Raw genomic sequence first — 24,229 nt, 5'->3', positions numbered from 1 at the left:
CGTAATTTCTGCCAGATGTTCCGTTTCGTTCTCGAGATATTGGGTCTCAACTATTTCTCCATAGATCTCTGTATCAGGAGTTCCGCTCATCGGCCGACTTTGTCGTGCCACCTCTTCGAGTAACGTGATCTCCTGATATAAAATCCGAATTTTCAGCCAGATAATCCTTTTCTTTGCCGAGACATTCCAGCTTAAAAATTTTTCGATAGACCTCTGTATCAGGGATAGCGCTCATCGGCCGACTTTGTCGTGCCACCTCTTCGAGTAACATGTTCTCCTGATACAAATTCCGAAATTTCTGCCAGATGTTTCTTTTCGTTCTCGAGATATTGGGTCTCAACTATTTCTCGATAGATCTCTGTATCAGGAGTAGCGCTCATCGGCCGACTTTGTCGTGCCACCTCTACGAGTAACATGTTCTCCTGATGCAAAATCCGAATTTTCAGCCAGATAATCCTTTTCGTTGTCGAGACATTCCAACTTAAAAATTTTTCGATAGACCTTTGTTTCAGGAGTAGCGCTCATCGGCCGAATTTGTCGTGCCACCTCTTCGAGTAGCATGTTCTCCTGATGCAAAATCCGAATTTTCAGCCAGATGTTCCTTTTCGTTGCCGAGACATTCCAGCCTGAAGAATTTTCGATAGACCTCTGTATCAGGAGTAGCGCTCATCTGCCGACTTTGTCGTGCCACCACTTCGAGTAACATGTTCTCCTGATACAAACTCCGAAATTTCTGCCAGATGTTTCTTTTCGTTCTGGAGATATTGGGTCTCAACTATTTCTCGATAGATCTCTGTATCAGGAGTAGCGCTCATGTGCCGACTTTGTTGTGCCACCTCTTCGAGTAACGTGTTCTCCTGATACAAAATACGAAATTTCTGCCAGATGTTCCTTTTCGTTCTCGAGATATTGGGTCTCAACTATTTCTCGATAGATCTCTGTATCAGGAGTAGCGCTCATCGGCCGACTTTGTCGTGCCACCTCTTCGAATAACGTGTTCTCCTGATATAAAAACCGAATTTTCAGCCAGATGTTCCTTTTCTTTCTCGAGATATTCCAGCTTAAATATTTTTCGATAGATCTCTGTATCTGGAGTATCTCTCAACGATTGGCTATGTCGTGGCTATGGCTTCTCCTCGCGTCTTCTTTTCTTCCGTTACTTTTTTCGAATGTTCTGGTAGAAATTCCTTCTCAATCACGAGATATTCCTGCTTAAATATTTTTCGAAAATAATTTCGTTGAATTCAATATATAATTCTGGAAGTATTTTTAGCATTGCTGTACATATTTTTAGTTTTTGTTTTTCACCAATGTCAGCGTTGCATTGCAAATCTTTCCTGAATTGGTAGGATAGTATTTGACGTGTTAATGGTAAGTAAGTCTTGAATTTTTTGAATCGCCCGAAAAAATTGATTGTGTGCTAGGCTATACGTATATATATGCACGTCGTCTGTGGCCTATTCAGATACCTCGTCTGCGATAGAATTTTTTGTCTCAGGGTCTGGAATACCGACTGAGAATAATGCCATTGGTTGGTCTACCTGTTTTAAATCTGTTCTGTTTTTCAACTACCTTTTTTACATGTGTTTTTGTATTTAAATAATATATGATTGTAATTTATGTTTCTTAATGTATCTTTTAACCGTTTTTTTCATATACGTACATATATTTGATATGTTCGAATAATTTTAATGTATTTTAATTTATATAATTATTTTTATGTTTGTTATCTTCAATATTTTGTACGATCTTTTCGTATTAAAGAAATCTAACAATAATTATTTATTCCTTTTCCATTTAATCATACATTTCTCTCATTCGAATGCAAGTGTTGCCTAGTTATCTATCAGCTGAACTGGTTGGCATGCTGGTAAGCGTCTCCTTAATCCCTACTATGGTATTCTGTGGATATAGCAACATCTTACAGCAACTTTAGGTTCTTTGCATTTTTCTTCAAATTTTACGTGAATATGTTAATAGGATTGTAGGACACGTGGCCTTGCTATTTTCAAAGCTCTATTACAGACTACGCTAAATTACCAAGACTTACTAGTGTTATAAAATAATGGTAATAATGCACATTCACGTGCTCGAAAGTAACAGTTATTGCATAATGCTTTTATCACATGTATAATTCTGCATTAATCCTTAATTAAGCAAATTATTTGTAAAAGATCATTTCTAAAAGAACATTGAAGAAAAAGTGAGTACATTTCTCAAATAGTTAATAAATTTATAAATCATGTACTTTCTACGTTCTTGTGATATAATTTTTGAACTAATTAATTATAACTAATATAATTAAAATATAATATAAATATAAACAATAAATCTTCATATACAGATTTCCTGTATTTTTAAATAACTTAAAAAGTCAAGTATTTTTAAACGATTTTTCACTTGAAGGCCGAGTTGTATTTTTGTATTTCGTGGCGAAACATAGTTATCAGTCAGTAGTAGTTACATCGTAGCCTGTGGAATGGCGAACGCCATCACGCGCATCATGTGGAATGATTTCTCAAAATCGTGTAAGCCTTGAATCAACACGATGAGCATACTTTTGTCTATCTTACTTGTTATATAAAAATTCACATGATCGTTAATAGAGATAATCGTGAAATGAGGGAAAATGTGTTACGTTGTATCTGGAATTTTCAAAATATGTTTCTTTATACTTCAGATAACATTCATCATTAGAAACCGATTGTTTAGAAACTGCTAATAACGCCATAAATAATAAAACAATAAATTATCCTCTTTTATAAAAATTATTAATGATAGCTACCCTCGAACCTACGATAATAAAAGATTAGAGAAAGATAAAACAAAATATTACACTTTGAAACATATATATATATATATATATATATATATAGGTTAAAAAATGTTGTTACCTGAGATAAACAAAAAAAAAGGAAGAAAGAGATGCATCTGACTCAATGATTTTCAAAACAGATATCATCAAGAAATTCATCATTTTTATATGCTCAACTTGATCAAAATCTGTTGAGCATCCAAAGTAATCATGATGGTTATTACTTCATTAATCTATTTAATTTTTTAGATAATTGAATAACTTTTCTTTTTCTTGCGGGAGAAAATTACATATATTTTATAAATACAGCGCAAACAGAATCTTTTTGATATTAACAGGTTTTCGTAATGATGTAATAATTTCTTTCAATCTCTGTTCTTCTCCTCTAATTATTACACTTACGAGGAATCATCCCTAAATTTTTGTTAATCTGCATATTCTGATAATGGTTCTGATAATCGTGATATAACGTCACGTCTGTGTTTACTCTTTTTCTGCTACGTTTCCCAAGTAAGTCACCTCTCGTCGAATCGATGGAAATACAAATGGAACCGTCCCTGTATTTCCACATAAACAATATTTCTTCAATTACAAACAATATTTCTTCGAGAGATACTTTACATCAAGGCTCGTTCCATGGCCAGAGGCAGAGGATAACGAACAGACTACAGATATCCATACAAATTCGCATCTTTACAGACACATTCGTACTTTTCAGTTGCTAAATATTGTACTCACGACATTCTCTAACATATCGATGTTATTCTCTAACATTCTCTAACATTTCGATGTTATTCTGTTTCGTAAATTCTGTGTATTCTCCGCACGAAAGTCCGCAGCCTGTCGACGAGGTCATCGAGTTTCTCAGAAAATTCAGGAAAATCTGCGCGAATCTGCCACGATTGAGTTTGTGCCTCCGATTGGATTGTTCTCCAGTGACGTTGTTTGCCTTAAATGCCGCGCAAAGGAAAAGGGAAGGAGAAGTTACGAGCAGAAACTGTCGAAGAAGCACGACGCATTTAAATGGCCGGTCGCGTATTGCCGCGGATTCAGTTTTGTCGCCGACCTCCCGAAATCGGATTCTGTTTTTCGCGTGTTTTTTCACTGGTGCACCGCGCTCAGAATACCTGACGTTCCTTCTACTGTCCTCAGCAAGTGTCAGCGAGCCACATCGAGAAGATTTTCAGCGAAGGAAACGGGAATCAAGCTGAAGGAGAGCGCTCGTTCCGCCAAACGATTCGCGGACATATGATTATCCGTTTGCACGGTCGTTGTTCCCTCTCGTTTTCGCGTATATTAGCTGGTTGCCAGTAGGATGTGTCGTGGATGTAAAAACAAGTAACTCTTGATCCTTAGATCGTCCAACGAGTCGGTCACGAGGCCACGAAATCCACCTTTAATTCCTTAAACCACGCAGTGACAACACGCAGTGACAACCGATCTTGTCGTCGACAACATAGCTCTTTAAGTGAGTTTTCTCGAACATTTCCTTGTCTCTAATAGCTTTCACTCGTATTTCCTCGTTTCTATTCTTTTAGTGGACAATTTAATACGATTCTAATGATCCACTTTAACGGAAACAGTGAAATAAGATTTTACATTGAAATTATCCTTTCCTGTTTTTAAATAGGATATGAATAAGTTACATTGATTTATTAAATATTCTAGGACACTTTATTTAAATGTAAGCATAAATCTACTTAGTACGATAAAAAAGAAACTGGTTTTCATTGATTGCGTTTGCTATGATTGCGTTTACCAAACACGTGTTTCAATGACAGGGAATTTCAATCATTTTTTGTGCAGTATCGATAAATTAGGTAATTCGAAGTCGTAATCTTTTTGTTTTTTCTACAAGCATTATTACTTAAAAACTTTGACGCGCTTTAAATTTTTTAAAATTGATGAATAAATTGCTTATGAAATATTGTTAGTAAATTACACTATGAATTGAAATCATTCGAGGAAATGAGACACTGTTATATTTAAGTGATAACTATGATATTCTTTGAAAACTTAATCTAAAAACTTTTTTCCTTCTAACGAACAATTTCCATAATTATGAAAATGGATGAAAGTAAAGTTAAAAAGTATAATGATATTATAACATTAAAACAAATACGACTGACAAATAGCGAGTATAGAAAAAAAATTAAACGCAGTTAGATTAAACAAAGAAAAGAATATTTTATAATCATCGCTGGAGTATGTTAGTTACATGAAAAAAGGTAAATATTGAACGTTACCATATCGCGATCGGTTCAATTAATTATCTTTGTTAGATCTTGTTCTCCTACCAACGAGTTTAATTTGTGTCAGTCTTCTTCGAGCCATGTAAATAATGTCGAAACCTCGCTAACATGTGTTTATCTGCTAAGTATAAGGGATTCCTCAAAAATTTCATTCAAACTATTTCGTGGAAAGCACTTAATAGTAAATTAATAACACGTAGATTTATAGTATCTTATCATAAGTAGAATTAAAATTATTAAATCGGAGAAACATTATTTAAAACACTTCTTAGTGTTTACGTTAATTTAACTCTTTAAGTTTAAATTAGATTTTCAAGCAAAAAATAAAAATTAATCACTTAAAAATTTTGCCTACAGATTATACTGTCTGTATAAACAAGAAAGAAGTAAAACAATATGACATTTAAAATATCGAAATTAATTTTGAGAATGAATCTATGGTTACAATTCTTTATTTTTTAATAATCCTTTAAAAATGCAAACTTTCCGAAATTCTACAGTCATAAATAAATATTTGTTTATTTTGTTCACGATGAACTGCGAAAAAAACACATAGATCAAGTTTAAAATTCAACGGCACGATCATTGATTAAGGCTCGTTGCGAAAGTCACAAGTATTATCTGACCTTATGATCTATCGCATCTCTGCAATAATCTCGCTATCACGATACAACTCTTATTGCTCTTAAATCCTAAATTAGTAGCTTATATCAACAATAACAGCCACGTGAACGTAATTAATATCATTTAATAAATCAATTGTTGTCGATCGGACCGTCAACTCTGCGTAGTTTACCGTTACAGCTAACTCACAACTGAATCTAAACAGTGTTTTCCTTAACAATCAAATCACCATTTCCCTTCTTTTTATAGAATACACATATATTACATTCTTTTTCTTCGGTCAATACTTTTGAACGAATCAAGATACATCATTTCATTATTGTAGAGAGATTAATAAAAAATATATTAGAAAATTTCTTTTTCTTACAAATGAAAAGAAATTATTCTTTCAGTAATTTAATGTCGCTGAATTTTCTGCTGTTAATCAACTGGCAATCTTTTCTTGGACTAATATCGTTAATGGAGTTACATTAATTTCACTAGTGATTAATGAATTGAAAAAGAAAAAGAGAGGAAAAAATACGACCACAATTATTAACGAAAAATCAATAAAATATCGCTGAAATTAAAAGTCTTCTTTCTTCATAAAACGTATATTATATACACCTTCCTTAATTAATATCACTAGAATATTTATGTATTGAAAAACTTGCATAATATGCAAAAATAAAATTCTAATTTCTGATTTTTATTGTAATCTAAATTAATCTAAGAAACTTAAATTTAATTCTTAAATTAAAGTTACCTTTCCTTTCACTTATAAATTTGCACAAAGTTCTCCGCAGTCTAAGTACAGCATTCTAACATCATTAAAAATTTCCATCGCTAGCTAAATTAAAACTTTACTATCAATAGTAAAGTAGAAGAAAGGGAAAGTCAGCGAAATGTATTGAAGACACAAATTTTAGAAAGATATTAAAGATATAGAGAAAGAAGAGGGGAAAGAAAAGAAGATTCCTTACCGACTGGAAAAAGCTGTAATATGCAAACAATTTTCTAATTTCTCGCGCGTGCATATTTTTATTGCATTTAAAGCTGGCTCTAATCGGCTTTTATACTAAGTGTTTCAATAAGATATCGAGGTGCACGTGCTACGGACTAGCGCATATTAACTCCTATTATACTCGCTGCTGGATCTCTATATCAGTCAAAGCATGGTATGTCGATGCGTTCAAATTGCAGCTTATTTGCAGAAGGAAAAGAAGAATCGCCATTTACACGTTTGTTCTCATTATTGTTGTAATACACATCGATCATCAACGATCGCAATTAAGACGTTCGGTTTTTCTCTTCTTGTTTTCTTCTTCATTCTTTTTTGCTCCAATCTAGAATTTTATAAAATTTACACCATCATTGTAAAATATTTTCTAAATTACCTATAGAGGTAAATTATTTTTATTTAAATGACCTGAACAAATCGATACGTATGTAAAATAAGAACGAAAATTCGAGAAGTCTAATTTCAAACGACGGTACTTCGGTTTACTATAAATAATAATATATATATAATAAATTCGCATCATTTTTCATTCATAAACTTTATACTTTACGAAAAGTCATTCAGATCTCCAAAGAAGGAACATTGTAAATCCAGAGAAACGTAGAATTGATCATTCTGCTAGGTCTAGTGTTAGCGAGTCCATTATTACCTAATCAAATCTCGAACCTACGAAACAAGCTGCATCTGCGCAGAACCGCACTTCAAAATTCAAAGCTAAGTTTGATAAATTCATATCACATGATTTTCTACAAATCGACGTCGCAGTGAGTGCGGGCGTTTTACACTTTCAAGGCAATACAGGACTAGAATCCATTAACATACGCATAATTTGGCGGCTGAGATTGAAACGAGACAGCGAGCCTCGGATCTAGTGCTATACGTGATTTGCATGAAAAACAATGTCCGAGTTGAATTAATTTGCCGGCACGCGCTTCGAACTACATATCAAGCCGCGTTGGGAGCCAGGGAGAACCGCGTGACAGAGTTGATTCAGAAGCACGTGATAGTACAGAATGACCGGTTGCGTGAGCGAATCATGTGACGCTCATAGTACCGCTTTTTTCTCAACTTCTTTTTTTTCTTTTTCCCCGTCAAGTCGCACGTTACCCGGCTGACTGATAAATAAAGATGCGATATACTGGCCAGGGATAAGATTCTAGAATGCAGAGGTGGATTAACAAATTCGATTGCAAAATTCGTTAGCCATTTTATGACGTTCTTCGTTGATTTGTCTCTTCTTTTGGCTTAAGAGAAGAAAGAAATTCGTGGAATCGAGATTTGTTTGAATCCTTGAGTAAAGAATGATGGGGATTGGATGAAAGAGAATTTCCGTATTTGAGTTGAATTTACTTTACGCAAAGGAAAAAATTTGTATCAAGATTGAAGGTGCACGAGAAAACGCGGAAGAAAAACAAACATAATCATTCACAGAAGTCTAAGTTTATAAAAAAAGACTCTGATGTAGAGAGAAACAAAAACTTTTAAATAGAATTCATTAATGAAGAATGCACAAATAATTGCGTGTATTATCGAGAGAAATATTCGAATATCTTTTGCCAGAGAATTTATGAATGAAGTACTATCACATACATGAGAATCTCTTAAATTCAGTATTCAATATTTGCTGACAATTTAATGATGCAAAGTTCTATATTTACATTTTTATTTCTAACATGAAGATAAATAAAAAATAATTAGAACATTTAGTAAGTAATTATAGATGGTAAATATACTTAGCAATTTAAAGAGATATATCGCTTGACATTTTCGCATATAATCAGTAGCCTACGACTACACATACTTATGCAAATTCATATTTTAATGAACAGAAGGAAAAAAAAAAGAAATATAGATCTCATCCAGTTTCATCTAGACTTCTAATCTTCATTTTATGTTAGTTATCTTATTTGTATATCTTTGTACATTATATAGATTCTTTTATCTTTAAATTATTTATAAATGTATGAACAATAATCATCCAGAACATTCTAGATATCCTCAGACGAAAAAGACAGTTTTATTCCATACCTATCAATCTATATTTAAAAGATTTAGAATATCGAAAAAATAATCGCCTAAAAATTACATTTGTTTACTTCCATATTTAGTGTAATATTTGTGGAGTACCTCTAATATTACATAGATTATGTAATTAATAATCAAACATTTCTCTGAATTAAGTACTCGTCACGATCAAACAAGAACTTAGAAGCAAACAAATTATCTGACATAATATAAATCATAATCCAACTGACAAATATAATTTATCGTTAACTAAACATCGCATTCATGTGACTCGGCGTTCGTAAAGTAACTAATTAAAGAAATACATCCGGAGGAGGTTTGTAAATGGAATTCGCTTGTCTTTTCGTCAGACACAATTCTTACGTTGTTGAACTTGATTCATTTCTTGTTCGTTGTACAATAGTTTGTTTTTCTCATCAATAATATATATATATTTCTCCGTCTTATTGTTTACATTTCAAGTCATATTAACCGATTCGTTAAAAACATTAAACCAAATGAAGTCCAATAAATCCCATAAAGCACGAATAAGAATCGTGCGGAAAATCACGTATACCGAGTTTATTTCGAATCAGTTAGTTTCGAGGTCTAATTGAACGAATGTCATTGATGAATGTTAAATAATATATTGTCCCAATTTAACATCATGTTACATATATCTAGCATATGCTATAGATATATTCAGTTAAACTGGAATTGCAATTCAAAAGTTACCTAAGAATACTGACTCTTTACAGTCCTACATCGAAATGAAGTTGATATTCTATTTCATTCTATAATTACGATTGTCATGTGTGTATGGGAAATATACATAATATAACATATTCAGAAATATCTGAAGTACTATAACGTGCATAATATTCAAAAGTGATATAAATTTCTACTTAGGTATCTCTTTACTTGTGTTTACACATTCATAGTTTAAATATTATTAGTTAACAATAAAATACTATGAGAATAGAATCAATATTATATATATAAGAGTATTATATATATACATGTTCTGTATTATACAATAGATCTAATGCTGATACAATGTTTACTTGCAAATATAGTTTATAATCGCAATCGTAGCCAAAAGGGCCAAATCTTAAGTTATAAAATTCTAGCGATTTGTAAATTTTATATGAAAATTAAGATTTAAGTAGAACTATTGATAGAATTGTATAATGTATGTGAAATATTGGATTTTCAGGATGAACAAATCAAACGATGTGGTAGATGCAAACCAAAATGATAGACCCCCAGTATATGTGAATCATGGTTTGATTGGGTCCAGCGATAGTTTGAATCTCGGTTATTCAAACAGTTCTCAAATTCTAGATAATTCGTATGAAAGTCATCAAGAAATACAAGGTTCTTCAGATTTTATCTGTAAGCACACGTAGTACTAAAATGACTAATTCACATTTAACATTATTAATACAATCATTTGTACATAAAACCACTGAATAGTTGAAATCCTCCATTTCCTCTTATCACATACATTGTAGGATATATTTCAACAATTGCTTAATATGATCCTAAACGATCCTTAATCAAAAATTGACTTGATTTATATTCAATAATATTACTTCATTTTTCTTTTTTATAGTGGTAGAAGAATCTGACTACGAATTGCAACAGAAGGATAGTTTCCTACATTCCGCGTTATATCAGTTGAGACGACGTTGTAGATCAGCTTGTACAAAGAAAACCATATATAAAAGGGTACCAATTTTAAATTGGTTACCAAGATATAATAGTCAGGATGCGCTTGGTGATCTTGTTGCTGGTGTTACAGTGGGTCTCACTGTTATTCCACAATCGTTAGCATACGCTAACGTAGCAGGTCTACCACCTCAAGTTAGTATTTCTTAATTTTCTTGAATTAAAGACTTCGCCATTTCTATTGCTATTAATATTATAATCGGCTATTTACAAGTTCTATTAAGAATTTACAAAATGCGATTTTTTGCTATGTATAAAGAAACAGTAATTTTGTAAAAACTCAGAAGATATAATTACTAAATGTATAGAATATAAATGAAGACATATGTTTAAACTTATAATACACTTTTAGACAGTAAAAGTGTATTATAAGTTTTAAGTGTTTGTTTTATTATAATTTAAGTTTTTGATAACATCTTTCATTAATCGCTGAAAATCACATGATGCTACAATAATATTATTAGTCACCAGCGCGTGACATTACAGTAACATCATCGCCAGGGATTCATCGGTTGTTATAATGTTAACGTAATTGGAAAAAAAAGAATGTTTTATCATAAATTAAAAATCATTCACGAGATGTTTCCTCTGCGTATGCAAATTATTAAATAGAATAAAAATAAGATTGTTAATAAGAGAAATTTTGTACTTTTCAGTATGGACTGTATGGTAGCTTTTTAGGCTGCTTTATTTATGTTATATTTGGATCTTGTAAAGATACACCAATGGGACCTAGTGCCATTATATCTTTGCTAACGTACCAAACAGTTTCACACGTGGATGCACCACTGAAACATGCGATATTCCTTTGCTTTTTGGCCGGAGTGATAGAACTGATAATGGGTATATTTGGTCTCGGTAAATATCTCTATAACATCTATTATCTGTTTACGATTCATGATAAAAATATTCCAGATAAAAGAAATTCCTAAGTAAATAAATATTCTTTTTAGTAAATGTTCAATAATATGTTTCAGGATTTTTAATTGACTTCGTATCTGGGCCAGTTAGCTCCGGATTCACGTCAGCAGTAGCTTTGATAATTATTACTTCGCAAATAAAAGATATACTTGGCATTTCTGTGAAAGGTTCGCAATTTGTTGAAATATGGAAAAACCTTGCTAGCCACATACATGAAACTTCACCTTGGGACGCTGCTCTTGGAGTAACTTGTATCGCGCTTCTTTTACTTCTCAGGGTACATATAATATGATCATATCGAAGAATTATTAAACTTTTGATAATGTAAGAATGAATGACTTAAAAATTAAAGATTATTTCTTATACTAGGCACATATTTTTTTATGGAAAATAAATATTAATAATTGCGTTACATACAATGATATTTATGATGTGAAATTTGATGGCTTGCATGACTTTCTCTTGCGTTATGTTGTAAAAGGATTAATTGCGTACATACATACATACCTATATAATTACATTATACAGAATATATTTTGTATGTTAGTGCATTGTAAAATATGTGATTTATAATAAATGCTTTTTATATTTCTTTTTTATAGCTTCTAGCATCATATAACATTGGTCCCAAAGAGGCAGAATCACAAAGTACAAAATATCGCGTGTTAAATAAATTTATATGGTTATTTGGTACATCACGAAATGCATTTTTAGTAATATTGTCCGGTCTTTTAGGATATAGTTTTAGAGAAAAGCCACCCTTCAAATTGGTTGGTAAGAATAAATTAGGATTAACATCAATTATGATTACGTAAATACATATTACCGAGCATGTATTAAGTGCACATTATTATGAAATATATTAATTTCTTTTTCATAGGATATATACCAGAAGGTATGCCAAATGTACAATTACCACCATTTAGTTACATTAAAGATGACAATACAACAGTAACATTTATTGATATGATTTCAAATTTGGGAAGCGGTATTCTTGTTTTACCGCTTATCTCGTTAATGGAAGACATTGCTATTTGTAAAGCCTTCTGTAAGTTAGAACATCATTTTCATATATTATGAATTTATATAGAATATTAATATTGTTTTATTATATGCAACAAAAAGAAAGGGTTTTACTTTTATTTCAGCAACTGGAAAATCAGTTGATGCAACACAAGAACTAATAGCAATTGGAATATCAAATATTGGTAATTCCTTTGTTCAGGCATTTCCTGGTACAGGATCTCTTAGCAGAAGTGCAGTAAACAATGCTTCTGGAGTAAGAACACCAATGGGCGGCATTTACACTGGTAAGATAGCAATTTATTAATTATTCAAATTATAATGTTTTATTTAATCATCAATTAATAATTAACATATTTCTTTTTATATACATAGATTTTACGCAATTGCCATTTGTTTTAGGTACTTTAGTAATATTAGCCCTTTTATTTCTCACTCCCTACTTCAGCTACATCCCGAGAAGTACATTAGCAGCAATTATTATAGCTGCAGTAATATTCATGGTTGAAGTTAAAGTTGTAAAACCAATGTGGAGAACTAAAAGTAAATTAGCAATTTAAGATATAAATCGAAAAAAATTTCTGTTTTCAAAAAATTAATGCTTTTTAATAATATTTTATTCTTATAGAATCAGATTTAATTCCCGGATTGGGTACATTCATTGCGTGTTTGTTGTTACAATTAGAAATTGGAATTCTATGCGGTATTGGATTAAATATTTTATTTATTTTATATCATGCAGCACGACCAAAAATATCCGTGGAGAAACTTACTGTACGTATTTCTCATTTTTTAACTTCTGTTTAAAAAATTGATTATATATATTTATTGTATTATTTATTAATTATCCATAAATTGATAAATATATACATTTTGTGTTACAGAGTCGACATGGCATTCGATATCTCATGTTAACCCCAGATCGATGTTTAATTTTTCCATCTGTTGATTACGTTCGAAACTTAGTAACAAAATATAGTCAAAGAACTGGAAATCCAGTTGTAATCGATTGTTCTCATATTTATGGAGCAGATTTCACTGCAGCAACAGTAATTGAGACTTTAATAAAAGATTTCGCGTTAAGAGGTCAACCACTTTTTTTCTACAATCTAAAACCCTCAGTTTATGCTGTATTTGAAGCTGTTGCATCAACTGACTTTGTTGTATATTACACTCAAGAAGCATTGGACGATCTCCTAAAAGATAGAGGATACATTAAGCAAATTAAATAATGCGCATTATTTATATTATAACAAAATGCAATTTGGATTATTATATTATTTTACAATAACCGTATAAATGATAATCTCTTTCATCTTATGAAAAATTGTTATACAATATTTTCCATAATTGTATCATTAATGTTATAATTTTACGCGAAAATGTAGTACAAGACAAATACTTCCCAAATTTATTTTTTCATAATTTTATATTTAAAAATGCATCGTGATTAATGTAAATATTTATATTAAATGTATTGTAGTATAAATATTTTTAATAAATCATTTTTATGATATATTATATTAAAAAGAAATTATATTTCAATTGCTCACCAATTTATATGAAGTGATGCAAAAGCAATTAATATCTTCCTAAGGGATTTAATATCACAAATTGAAGGTTTCAATGAATTTTTACACTTACCACTTACTGTCTTGTAAGATATATTTTGTTTATGACAGTATTAAGCAATAAGTATCAGGGAAAAAACTTGAAAAATAACAAACATACTTTAAATATTTTATTATTAAATCAAGTAAGAATATGTTTTTATTCATTTTCTTGAGAACGTAATCTTGCACTGGCATTAGTTACTCTTACTGAAAGTTGCTGAGCACGTTCAACAATGGATTTACGTTTTTTACTGCTTACTCCGTGAGCAATCTCAGCACAGAATTTTCTATTTTGCATCATCAAAACTTCTAATTCCTATAAATTTCCCAAGAAAATAAATATTATTATGATTCTACAATAACAACAATATGACAATAATTTCATATAGATTAATATATAAAATATAGGTTAATATATAAAAACAAACTATTTCAATACATAAAAATGTGCACTCTTTTGTCGATAATAATTGTATGAATGAAAATCTAATTTTCTTACCTTAACATTGTGTACTAAAACCTTTCTGAAACCTGTTGGTAGCATATGACGAGTTTTCTTGTTGCTACCATAACCAATATTCGGCATCAAATATTGTCCCTTAAAACGCCTACGAACTCTGTTATCAATACCTTTGGGTTTACGCCAGTTCCTCTAAAAAATTATTTCATTAATTCATTATATTATATTCCTAACTATTATGAATTAATAATTAACATTGATAAATACTAATAAAAACAATAAAGAAAATAACAAACCTTCAATTTACTGTAACGATCACTCTGGTGACGAATAAACTTTTTCGTCCTCTTTTTTACAATTGTGGGTCTGTATACTGGTCGAATAGCCATTTTTATAAACTAAAATTATAAATATATTGTAAATTAATTGATATACGATCGTAAGAGCAAATTAATAACAACACATTTTGTCACACATTTTTTAATGATGTAATTATGATAGTAAATTATTTTTTAAAAATATGATGTATATAACCGCTCTTTATTTATTTATATTAAACTACTACATGTATATTTTATATAACATAAACGATTCTTATTAAATTTTTAGATTTTCTACAAGATCACATACCGTTTCTTATTCTACACCAAATGAAAGAGCCTATGTTGAACTAGGGTTAATAAAATATTTGTGTCTAGTGATATTACATTTAGTGATACGCAAAAAGAAACTATACATACTTCTTATTTATCCGATTTACATTGTGAAGATAATTATCTAACAAAATATTTACATTTTTCGTATTATGTAGTCGAACAATTCTTTTCTATTTTACAAGAACAAAATACATAAATGTATTATATATTGTATATATTTGTACAATGTAGAATTAAATATTATCATTTATTTTGAAAAGGAAAAAAATTAAGAAAGGGATTAAAAACATTTTTCTATTCTCTAAGAAATAATAATAGAGTTTTTAATTGTATATAGCAAGTAACCAGTAAGATAGTACATTTACTATTCATGACGTACATAAAATACCAGATGTATATAATATTACAAAAAGTTACCAGATACAGTCTGCTATATCTTTCTGTCAAAGCAACGCGTTCTTTGATGAATTCGTGTAATGAGTAAGAAAAATAAATGAATATGTAAATATGATGTAAAATGTTTTTACTGGAGTTTTTCATTTGAGATACTTGAAATGATGTAACATATACAGGTAAAAAGTACCAATATGTTAATATTTCAATATGATTTGACATTACCAGTGTGTATAAAATTTCAAGTATTAATAATTATTTCCTTTAAAGGTATCACAGAAACGAACTGTAACTTGTTCACAGTTCCGTTACGTGTGATTAATGGAAATTGTAACAAATTTTTTCAATTTACTTTGTATAATGATTTCAAATGACATAAATTTTGAATATCGAATACATTACATACTTTGCGGCAGTCGTACTGTATATTGATATACATATATGTTCAAATATTTATTATGTATATTTTGGATTAAACAAATTCTTTTTCAATGTCGCTGTGATCTATGAATTCGTGATCAAATTATTAGAATAAAGTTATTAGATTAAAAATTGATATAATTTTTTACAAAAAATTGTGTCAAATGTATAGTCCCAAGTTTATTCGACATACTTTCTTTACAATATTACAGCAACGGTTTTATTGTGCGATAAAATTATTCATAATTTGATTTATACTTATTTTATTAACATTTGATTCTATTTTTATTTACAGAATTATAAAGAAATATAATTGATTGATATTATGTTTTAAAAAATGCCATCTGAGATAAATGTTAAAAACATATCTTTTGAAAAAGATGACGAAGAAAATGAACCTAATGAATCTGTTACATCATTGACGGTTGGCACAGCAAATGAAGGATCTTCAGCTACGGTAAATCATGTGGAAACCAATACCATAAGAAGTAGTAATAAAAAAGTATTTACATCTGGCGTTAAAAATGATTTTATAGAACAAGATGAGAATGCTTCTTTGTCATCAAATGTAAACTGTGCATCAAATGAAAATGGTTTACAACAACAAAAAACATCTTCTAATGAAGAAGTAATTGATCAATCAAGTAACACTCAGCTGTCAAACTCCTTCGAAGAAGCAAGTGCATGTTCTGAATCAAAATGTAACAAAGAAAGTGTAATTTCTAAGTCTGCTGGTGCAACAGCATTAGCATCAGGTTGTGAAATTGATAATGCTACTAGTGTTCCGAGTAAATTGAATGATGATATTACACAAAACTCAAGTCAAAAGCATTTATCGTTGTCTCATAAGAATTTAACAAGAAAGAAGTGTTTTCTGGCAAATGTAGATAGTAGCCCTGGGAAGATAACCAATTTTGTGGAACAGTTGCCTTTATCTTCCAGAAACATGATTAGAAAGAAACAATTCTTTAGTAAAGATTTACAATCTAGTAGCACAGAATCACAATGCGAACAAAGTGCAGGAGACAAACATAACAATAATGATGAACAACAACAATTTAGTTCTCAATTTAGTAGTCACAACAGAGATTCTATGAAAGATGCTTGTAGTTTACCTTTACAAAGTATAGCGTCATGCAGTTCTGATGAACCATTACAATTTTTGACCACTTCAATAAATGAAACGCATGGAAATGACATTGTTAACGCACATAAAGTATTAAATTTAACAGAAAATAATAATAAGAGTACAACTGAAAATTTAAGCAGATTAAATGAAGCTGGTAGTTCACACATGTCTAAAAGTGTGCCAAAATCACAAAACACTTTGACAGAGTTAGTTCATTGTAATGATGTTATAAAAAAACCATTTAAACTGCCAATTTTAGAAAATTTATCTGAAACTGCCAGTGCTCAACAAACTGAGCTAGAAGAAAATGCCGTAGCATTATTGGAACCATCTTCAATTAAGAAGAATCATTTAGAGGAAGCCCAAGGCATTGAAATAGAACCTCGTTCTTCAAACAGTAGTGATGCAAGTAATTCTGATACAGAATCACAGCAAGCAGTTCTAGGTCATAATGGGACCAAAAAGGTGCAGTTATTTTTTAACTGTATTAAAATTTGATATATATTTATTATTATGATACTAAAGTAACTCAGCCTTTTACTGTTATTTCCAATGTTATTTATTTATCTAATGTTTTATACGTTTCCTTAACTCACATGAATGTTTGCAATATATTTTCATTGCACTTTTACATGTGCATGTATAATTTAATTTTCATTTTTAAATTCTTAATAGATTAATATTACACTCCTTCAAATTTATAAATTAAATTATAATATAAAACATATTGAAAGTACAATTATTTTAAAATTGCAATTTATAAAATTTTACTTCAGAGACCATGTGATACAAATGGTATTGTAACAAAAGAAGGTGTGGAATATTATCAGTTGTGGCGAAGTACAGAAGGCTTTTCATTTCCTGAAGGTTTATATGAAACATTGTATCCAAATCCTCCACCACTACCACCACGGGTAACGCACAAACTTTTACACAGAAGTAATGCTTTACCAACTGGTCCACCAGAATTACCCAAAAGACATCCTCAAAAATATTCTGCACCCTTGCACCCTGAAGATTGTTTTGGATTTGAAATTGTAGATGTTGATGAAGCTTCTAATTCAAAGGTAATTTAATATATGCACTGCAATCAATTGGTAAGCATATAATGTAATACAGCTTATATTCAATATTTTTTTTACGAATATTCAATGTTCTTTTATGAATATTGACGTCTTATGTGAAGATTTTAGTTTTTTATATTTATTGTAATTAATTTCCTTTTTAAATTATATAGAATTACTAAATATCTAGGTATTTAATCTAATATTTTAGTCGCGAAGAGCTGTTACAAAAAGTATAGCGTTGTTAAGTTCACCACCTAGACCACCTAGACCATTGGAAAGGCCAGTATCTGGCTTAACGAATTCATTAGAGTGTCCACCAACACCTACACATCGCCCAAAACCTTTGCGTCCATTACCGATGTGCCAAACATCTAATGTACCATTACCCTCTGAAGAACCTTTGCCTCCATGTAAGATAACTCTACTATAATTTTTAATCATTGTAATCTGATTAAAGAGAAAAATTTTATTGGATATATTATTACAGCATGGGAAGCAAGAATTGATAGTCATGGTCGGGTATTCTACATAGATCATGTTAATCGAACGACAACTTGGCAAAGGCCAACTTTAACAACACGGAACACTGGTTGTGATCTTCGAAGGCAGCAATTAGATAGACGTTATCAAAGTGTTCGTCGAACTATTTCTCGGCCTGACAATATTGATCGCGAGCCGTCTAGTTCGCAACATACAAATGGAAATAATTTTGGGAATATTGAACGACCGAATGAACGACTCGAAAGAAATGAAAGCGAACCATTTGACATTAATACGAGTCCTCCAGTATTATTTTTAACAAGACCCGATTTCTTCACAGTATTACATAGCCATGCGGAAGCAGTGGAATCGTATAATCGTAATCCCAGTTTGAAGTACATGATTAGCAAAGTCAGAAGAGATACAGCAGTTTTTCCGAGATACGAACATAATAGAGATTTGGTTGCATTAATAAATTTCTTTGCCGATCCAGCTAAAGAACTTCCAAGAGGCTATGAATCAAAACTTGATAGAACAGGCAAAGTAAATATATCACTATTTAAAGTAATGAAGAAATCTTTCTGGAAGCCAAACATTAAATTGTTTATATTTTCAGAGATTTTTCATTTGTCATGCTAGAAAAGCAACATCTTTCATTGATCCAAGATTACCTACTGAACCAACTCACACACGAACATTATTGGATGAAGCACCTGTACCACCACCTCGACCACAACAATCGGCTATTACGACCACACCCGATATACCTGTAGCTTATAACGACAAAGTTGTTGCTTTTCTGCGTCAACCAAATATAATGGATATCTTAAAAGAAAGACACTCAGCATTAGGACAAAATATTGCTCTTCGAGAGAAAGTAAATACGATACGAATTGAAGGCACGACTGCTTTGCAACGATTAGGACATGACGTCCCTTTAGCATTATTATTAAGGTACACAATCATGTAAAGGCAGTAAAGGATAAAATAACATGAAAATATTAAATTTATTATTGCAGCTTGTTTGAACAAGAAATTATGTCATATGTACCTGGAAACGTGGGCAGGTCTCCATTAGGTAGTCCGCATGCTTCACCTGGCTTAACAAGAGCTTCTGCTAGAGCTCCAGCTCCATACAGAAGAGATTTTGAAGCTAAACTTAGAACATTTTATAGGAAGCTAGAAGGTAAAGGATACGGGCAAGGTCCAGGAAAATTAAAGTATGTGTATTTTAATATAAAAACTACAAAAATTTATATATCATATTACATATCTTCTATATTTTACTTAGATTACATATTAGAAGAGAACATTTCTTGGAAGATGCTTTCACTCGCATTATGGCTGCTTCGAAGAAAGATTTGCAGAAAAGCAAGTTAGTAATTATGTTTGATGAAGAAGAAGGCGTAGATTATGGCGGCCCATCTCGTGAATTTTTCTTTCATCTGTCGCGCGAACTTTTTAATCCTTATTATGGATTATTTGAATATTCTGCTAACGACACTTACACCGTACAAGTGTCGCCAATGTCAGCCTTTGTAGATAATTATCATGATTGGTTCAGGTTTTCAGGCAGAGTTTTAGGTTTAGCTTTAGTTCACCAGTATCTTCTTGATGCCTTTTTTACGAGACCATTTTATAAGGCTCTTCTGAGAATACCAGCAAGTTTAAGCGATTTGGAGAGTTTAGATCAAGAATTTCATCAAAGTTTAATGTGGATTAAAGAAAGAGATATAAGTATTGAACCGTTGGAATTAACCTTTTCGGTCACGGAAGAACTTTTGGGGCGAGTAGCTGAGCGTGAATTAAAACCAGGAGGAAGAAATATTGCAGTTACAGAGAAAAATAAAAAAGAATATCTTGAAAGAGTTGTACGTTGGAGACTTGAGCGTGGCATTGCTGAACAAACGGAATCTTTAGTTCGTGGATTTTATGAAGTCGTAGATCCACGATTAGTATCAGTTTTTGATGCACGCGAGTTGGAATTAGTAATAGCTGGAGCAGCAGAAATTGATCTTAATGATTGGAGAACACATACGGAATATAGAAGTGGTTATCACGATGCTCATCCTGTAGTAGAATGGTTTTGGAGCAGTATAAGCCGATTTACTAATGAACAACGATTGAGATTACTACAATTTGTTACTGGCACATCAAGCATTCCATACGAAGGATTTGCAGCTCTACGTGGATCTACAGGACCACGGAAATTTTGCATTGAGAAATGGGGAAGGCCAAATAGTTTACCCAGGTATAAAATTGTTTTGAAACTAGTGTAATAATAGAACAATTATAATTTTTATTATGTTTACGCAATGGATATTTTTTAAATTAATTAATAGTGTTTTTCAAAGTAGTTATATTTTTAGGGCTCATACATGCTTTAATCGCTTGGATCTTCCACCATATCCTACGCCCGAAATTTTATATGAAAAGCTTTTATTAGCCGTAGAAGAAACAAATACTTTTGGAATAGAGTAAAACAATTTGCTACTGATTACAGCAAATACATAACGATGTAAGGAAAACATAGAACTTCACGTTTGTTGAATGAAGCGTCATTGCAAATTTAAAGGTATATTGGTAATATATTCTACTATTCATAAACTCGGGGTTTGGATTTTTAACATCATTACAATCAAAACTGTATCAAAATGTAAATAATTAACAAAATCAGTTGCGCATATTTTGAAAATTTTAAATATTGTATACATATTGCTGTAATCTATTTGTATTGAAATTAAATAATAATTCGCGCAATACATTTCTTGTATAAAAAATTACGTATTTAATATATTACGAAAAAATACTTAGATATGAAGATATGCAATTCTATTTAAACTTTAATGGTTATAGATATTGTTGAAGGAAACATTGTAGATATAGTATAGAAAAAAAATGTATTTGAAATTGATTCAAAAGTAGATGACTTATTTAGCATAATTTCTGTAAAGCTTCTTTTCTTTATATTTTATAAAAATAGCCTGACAAATTTTATACAAAAATTGAGAAATTAAGGTCGCATTTTATGTACTATAGCTAATTTATTCTGTAGTAGGTTGTAGGTATGATACTGATTTCTAGTCTGTATTTTTAAATATTCAATTTTGCAATTATTTTTTGAATATTTTCAGACATTCCATGTCAATTTATTTAATATTTTCATGATTAATTTACTTTGTTATACACTGAAGGAAGAAGAATATTTATAAAACAAAAACTGTTTATGAATAATATCTTCTCCCAAGGCATTAAGAAATTTTATATATACATTCTTGCAATGTGTTTTATATAATTTACCATCAGGCTAAATAAAAATTTTAAATATTTGTTACTAATCAAGAATGTTTAAAGTGTTCAGAGAAACAGTTAAATAATAGAGATGGAAAATACGAATAATATAATAGTAATGTATGGAGAATACAAAATCAATGAAAATAATAAGAATAATGAATGGTCATATGTTTTTAATTTCACATTTAATATTAATGCAAAAGTTTTACAAAATTTTATTTAATATGTAGGAAGTTGTTTGTAATTTCGTTTATTTAATTTTTTTAATTAATTTTAGAAAAAACTACATTTAAAAATTATTATAATGAACTTGAAGAATTGGTGGACATATAAGTAGATGGTCCTATACTTCAAGATTTATTCTACCTCTTGAACTTTAATCTCGCTTTTGCGGCATTAGCATAAAAAATTTTTATCTGTTAATTGTTTAATTGTTCCTCTTCTTAAAAAAAGAGAACATGTATGAGATACAAAATATATACGGGTTCCTGTAATATGCGAGAAATAACAATATAATTTTATTTGTACTTCTTTTAATGCAAGATTAGAATAAAAATACAAGAGAAATTTAATGAAATTGTTTGTTATCTAGTAGAATTAAAAATGAAATATTAAGTACTAATAAATATTGACAAAATAAATAACAATTATTAAATATAAAATATAAAAGTCCTCTTTATATGTTATTTTAAAAATTTCGTTTAAGGAACTATTTGGTTTTGTGTGATGATAATAGTAACAACGTCGATAAATAACAATAATAACATAAATGTAGTAATAATAAAAACGATATTTATTAAATGAAATACTAATATTATGTGATTGTTAAAGATAACTTGCACCTTATATTATCTGTAAACTAGTCATATAGTACGGCAAATTTAGTATATATTGTACAATTTATAGGCATTGTAATATTAAATAACACATAACATTTACAATGAACCATGACTGTGTGAGAGCATTCTTTACTTTATTGTTAAAGAAAATAAAATGTGCCTCTTTTGTTATGTTACATTAAATATTGTTGTTTCTTTCTTGTACTTTCCAAACTTTTTTCATGTAAAAAACGAAAAAGTAAGAAATGAATACTTAGACAAATTGAAAATTTAACGAACGAAATCGTCTGACCAAATCTAATTTAGTCGTGGTGTATCATATCATTTCCTAAAAATAATAAATTAAAAAATTGTCTATCATATTAAGTATGAAATATTCTTATATATTAACTTTTTCTTTTTGTATTTTAATTTAAAAAATATGCGGAACGTGACAATTTGTTTTTTAAATAACTCGAACTCAATGATTTATACAAAAAATTCTAATAAAGAAAATTGATCGTGAAGTTTTTGATAATTTCGCATGTACATTCATTATTGCGCAATAGGTCCAATACAAATGTACTTTTTTATGGTACGATATAAAATTTTTTACGATCGATCTACAATTACCTTGATATTTTATTTTTTGAAACATATATTTTTCGGACTTTTTGTTTCGTAAAAACACGAAACATTTAACAAATATATGCATAAAAAAATTCTGTAAAAAAAGTTGCAATCTATGCATACGCATAGTGCGAAATCTGTTTGAATCAATAAACGCCAGGTTATGAAGGTCACGACAGGATGTAAGAACAAAAATAATGAGGGTAAAGAAATGCAGTACCGTAGGTAAGTGTAAAAAAGTCAATTAGAAATTAGAATCGAGAGTATTAAATGTATTTTTAATAATAGTATACTACATACAAATTTTAAATTGTATACTTAATGTGAAAATATTTTCTTTTTTAAAAATAAAAGTTTGCGATTGCATGTTGATAGAATGTTCTCAAAAATAATTTAAAATGCGCAATTATTATTATTTATCTATCATTAAATAATAATATTTAACATTTTAATGTAATAATAGATATATTAATTTATTTTATGTGTTTTAATAAACATTAATATCGCGCCACATGACGCAATATTATCCTTAAAATATTTCATTATCTTTTTACAAATTATATTTATGAATTCTAATATTAAAGAACACGAATTGCGAATAGCAAAATTTAAATTTTCTATACTTCTTTAGTCTAGATTATTAAATACAATTAAATGAAATTCGTATTAATTAAGAACACAAATATGAATTGCCATCTAATAGAAAGATCAGATACTAAACGATATCAAAATATTAAATCCAAATGTTCCTTTATTAAAAGTAATTTGATAGAAGCTATACGTATAATGTGGTTATAATTATTTTATCGAATAAAATAAAAAATTGGATTAAAAGATATTACCTGTAAAAGTAATTACAAACTTAGATTCAAATTGAACGACGTAAAGCGTTGGTCAAC

The 24,229-nt window shown here is 30.0% G+C and overlaps 3 protein-coding genes across 7 annotated transcripts; 2 read left to right on the top strand and 1 right to left on the bottom strand.

Moving 5' to 3' along the window:
• The first annotated feature begins 3,799 nt into the window (after window positions 1-3,799).
• LOC122529201 (sodium-independent sulfate anion transporter) lies at window positions 3,800-22,904 on the top strand. 3 transcript variants are annotated; one of them, XM_043655037.1, is made up of 12 exons: window positions 3,803-4,082; window positions 4,172-4,283; window positions 9,912-10,090; window positions 10,311-10,561; window positions 11,083-11,284; window positions 11,404-11,624; window positions 11,950-12,121; window positions 12,228-12,395; window positions 12,496-12,657; window positions 12,773-12,913; window positions 12,999-13,144; window positions 13,255-13,808. In XM_043655037.1, the coding sequence occupies exons 3-12, from the start codon at window positions 9,913-9,915 to the stop codon at window positions 13,600-13,602; spliced, it is 1,989 nt and encodes a 662-aa protein (XP_043510972.1). In that variant the 5' UTR covers window positions 3,803-4,082; window positions 4,172-4,283; window position 9,912; the 3' UTR covers window positions 13,603-13,808. The 3 variants fall into 3 exon arrangements, with proteins under 3 accessions (XP_043510975.1, XP_043510974.1, XP_043510972.1); XM_043655040.1 differs by lacking the exon at window positions 13,255-13,808 and adding an exon at window positions 22,086-22,904 and having other exon boundaries at window positions 3,800-4,283; window positions 12,999-13,171; XM_043655039.1 differs by having other exon boundaries at window positions 3,802-4,283; window positions 9,912-10,072.
• LOC122529202 (60S ribosomal protein L32) lies at window positions 14,099-15,206 on the bottom strand. Of its 2 annotated transcripts, none has more exons than XM_043655041.1 (4): window positions 15,074-15,206; window positions 14,740-14,841; window positions 14,483-14,635; window positions 14,099-14,299 (listed from the first exon to the last, which is right to left on the bottom strand). In XM_043655041.1, the coding sequence occupies exons 2-4, from the start codon at window positions 14,830-14,832 to the stop codon at window positions 14,141-14,143; spliced, it is 405 nt and encodes a 134-aa protein (XP_043510976.1). In that variant the 5' UTR covers window positions 14,833-14,841; window positions 15,074-15,206; the 3' UTR covers window positions 14,099-14,140. The 2 variants fall into 2 exon arrangements, with proteins under 2 accessions (XP_043510976.1, XP_043510977.1); XM_043655042.1 differs by lacking the exon at window positions 15,074-15,206 and adding an exon at window positions 14,879-14,887.
• On the top strand, window positions 15,523-21,163 carry LOC122529198 (E3 ubiquitin-protein ligase HECW1). 2 transcript variants are annotated; one of them, XM_043655033.1, is made up of 10 exons: window positions 15,523-15,671; window positions 16,208-17,506; window positions 17,818-18,108; window positions 18,317-18,518; window positions 18,596-19,131; window positions 19,205-19,542; window positions 19,608-19,808; window positions 19,880-19,963; window positions 20,153-20,839; window positions 20,958-21,163. In XM_043655033.1, the coding sequence occupies exons 2-10, from the start codon at window positions 16,250-16,252 to the stop codon at window positions 21,067-21,069; spliced, it is 3,708 nt and encodes a 1,235-aa protein (XP_043510968.1). In that variant the 5' UTR covers window positions 15,523-15,671; window positions 16,208-16,249; the 3' UTR covers window positions 21,070-21,163. The 2 variants fall into 2 exon arrangements, with proteins under 2 accessions (XP_043510968.1, XP_043510967.1); XM_043655032.1 differs by having other exon boundaries at window positions 19,880-20,839.
• Window positions 22,905-24,229: the final 1,325 nt, after the last annotated feature.

Source organism: Frieseomelitta varia, unplaced genomic scaffold (assembly GCF_011392965.1).
Source record: "Frieseomelitta varia isolate USP_RPSP 00005682 unplaced genomic scaffold, Fvar_1.2 scaffold_280, whole genome shotgun sequence".
Classification (NCBI taxonomy): Eukaryota; Metazoa; Arthropoda; class Insecta; order Hymenoptera; family Apidae; genus Frieseomelitta; species Frieseomelitta varia.
This window is presented reverse-complemented; position numbering and strand designations above follow the sequence as displayed.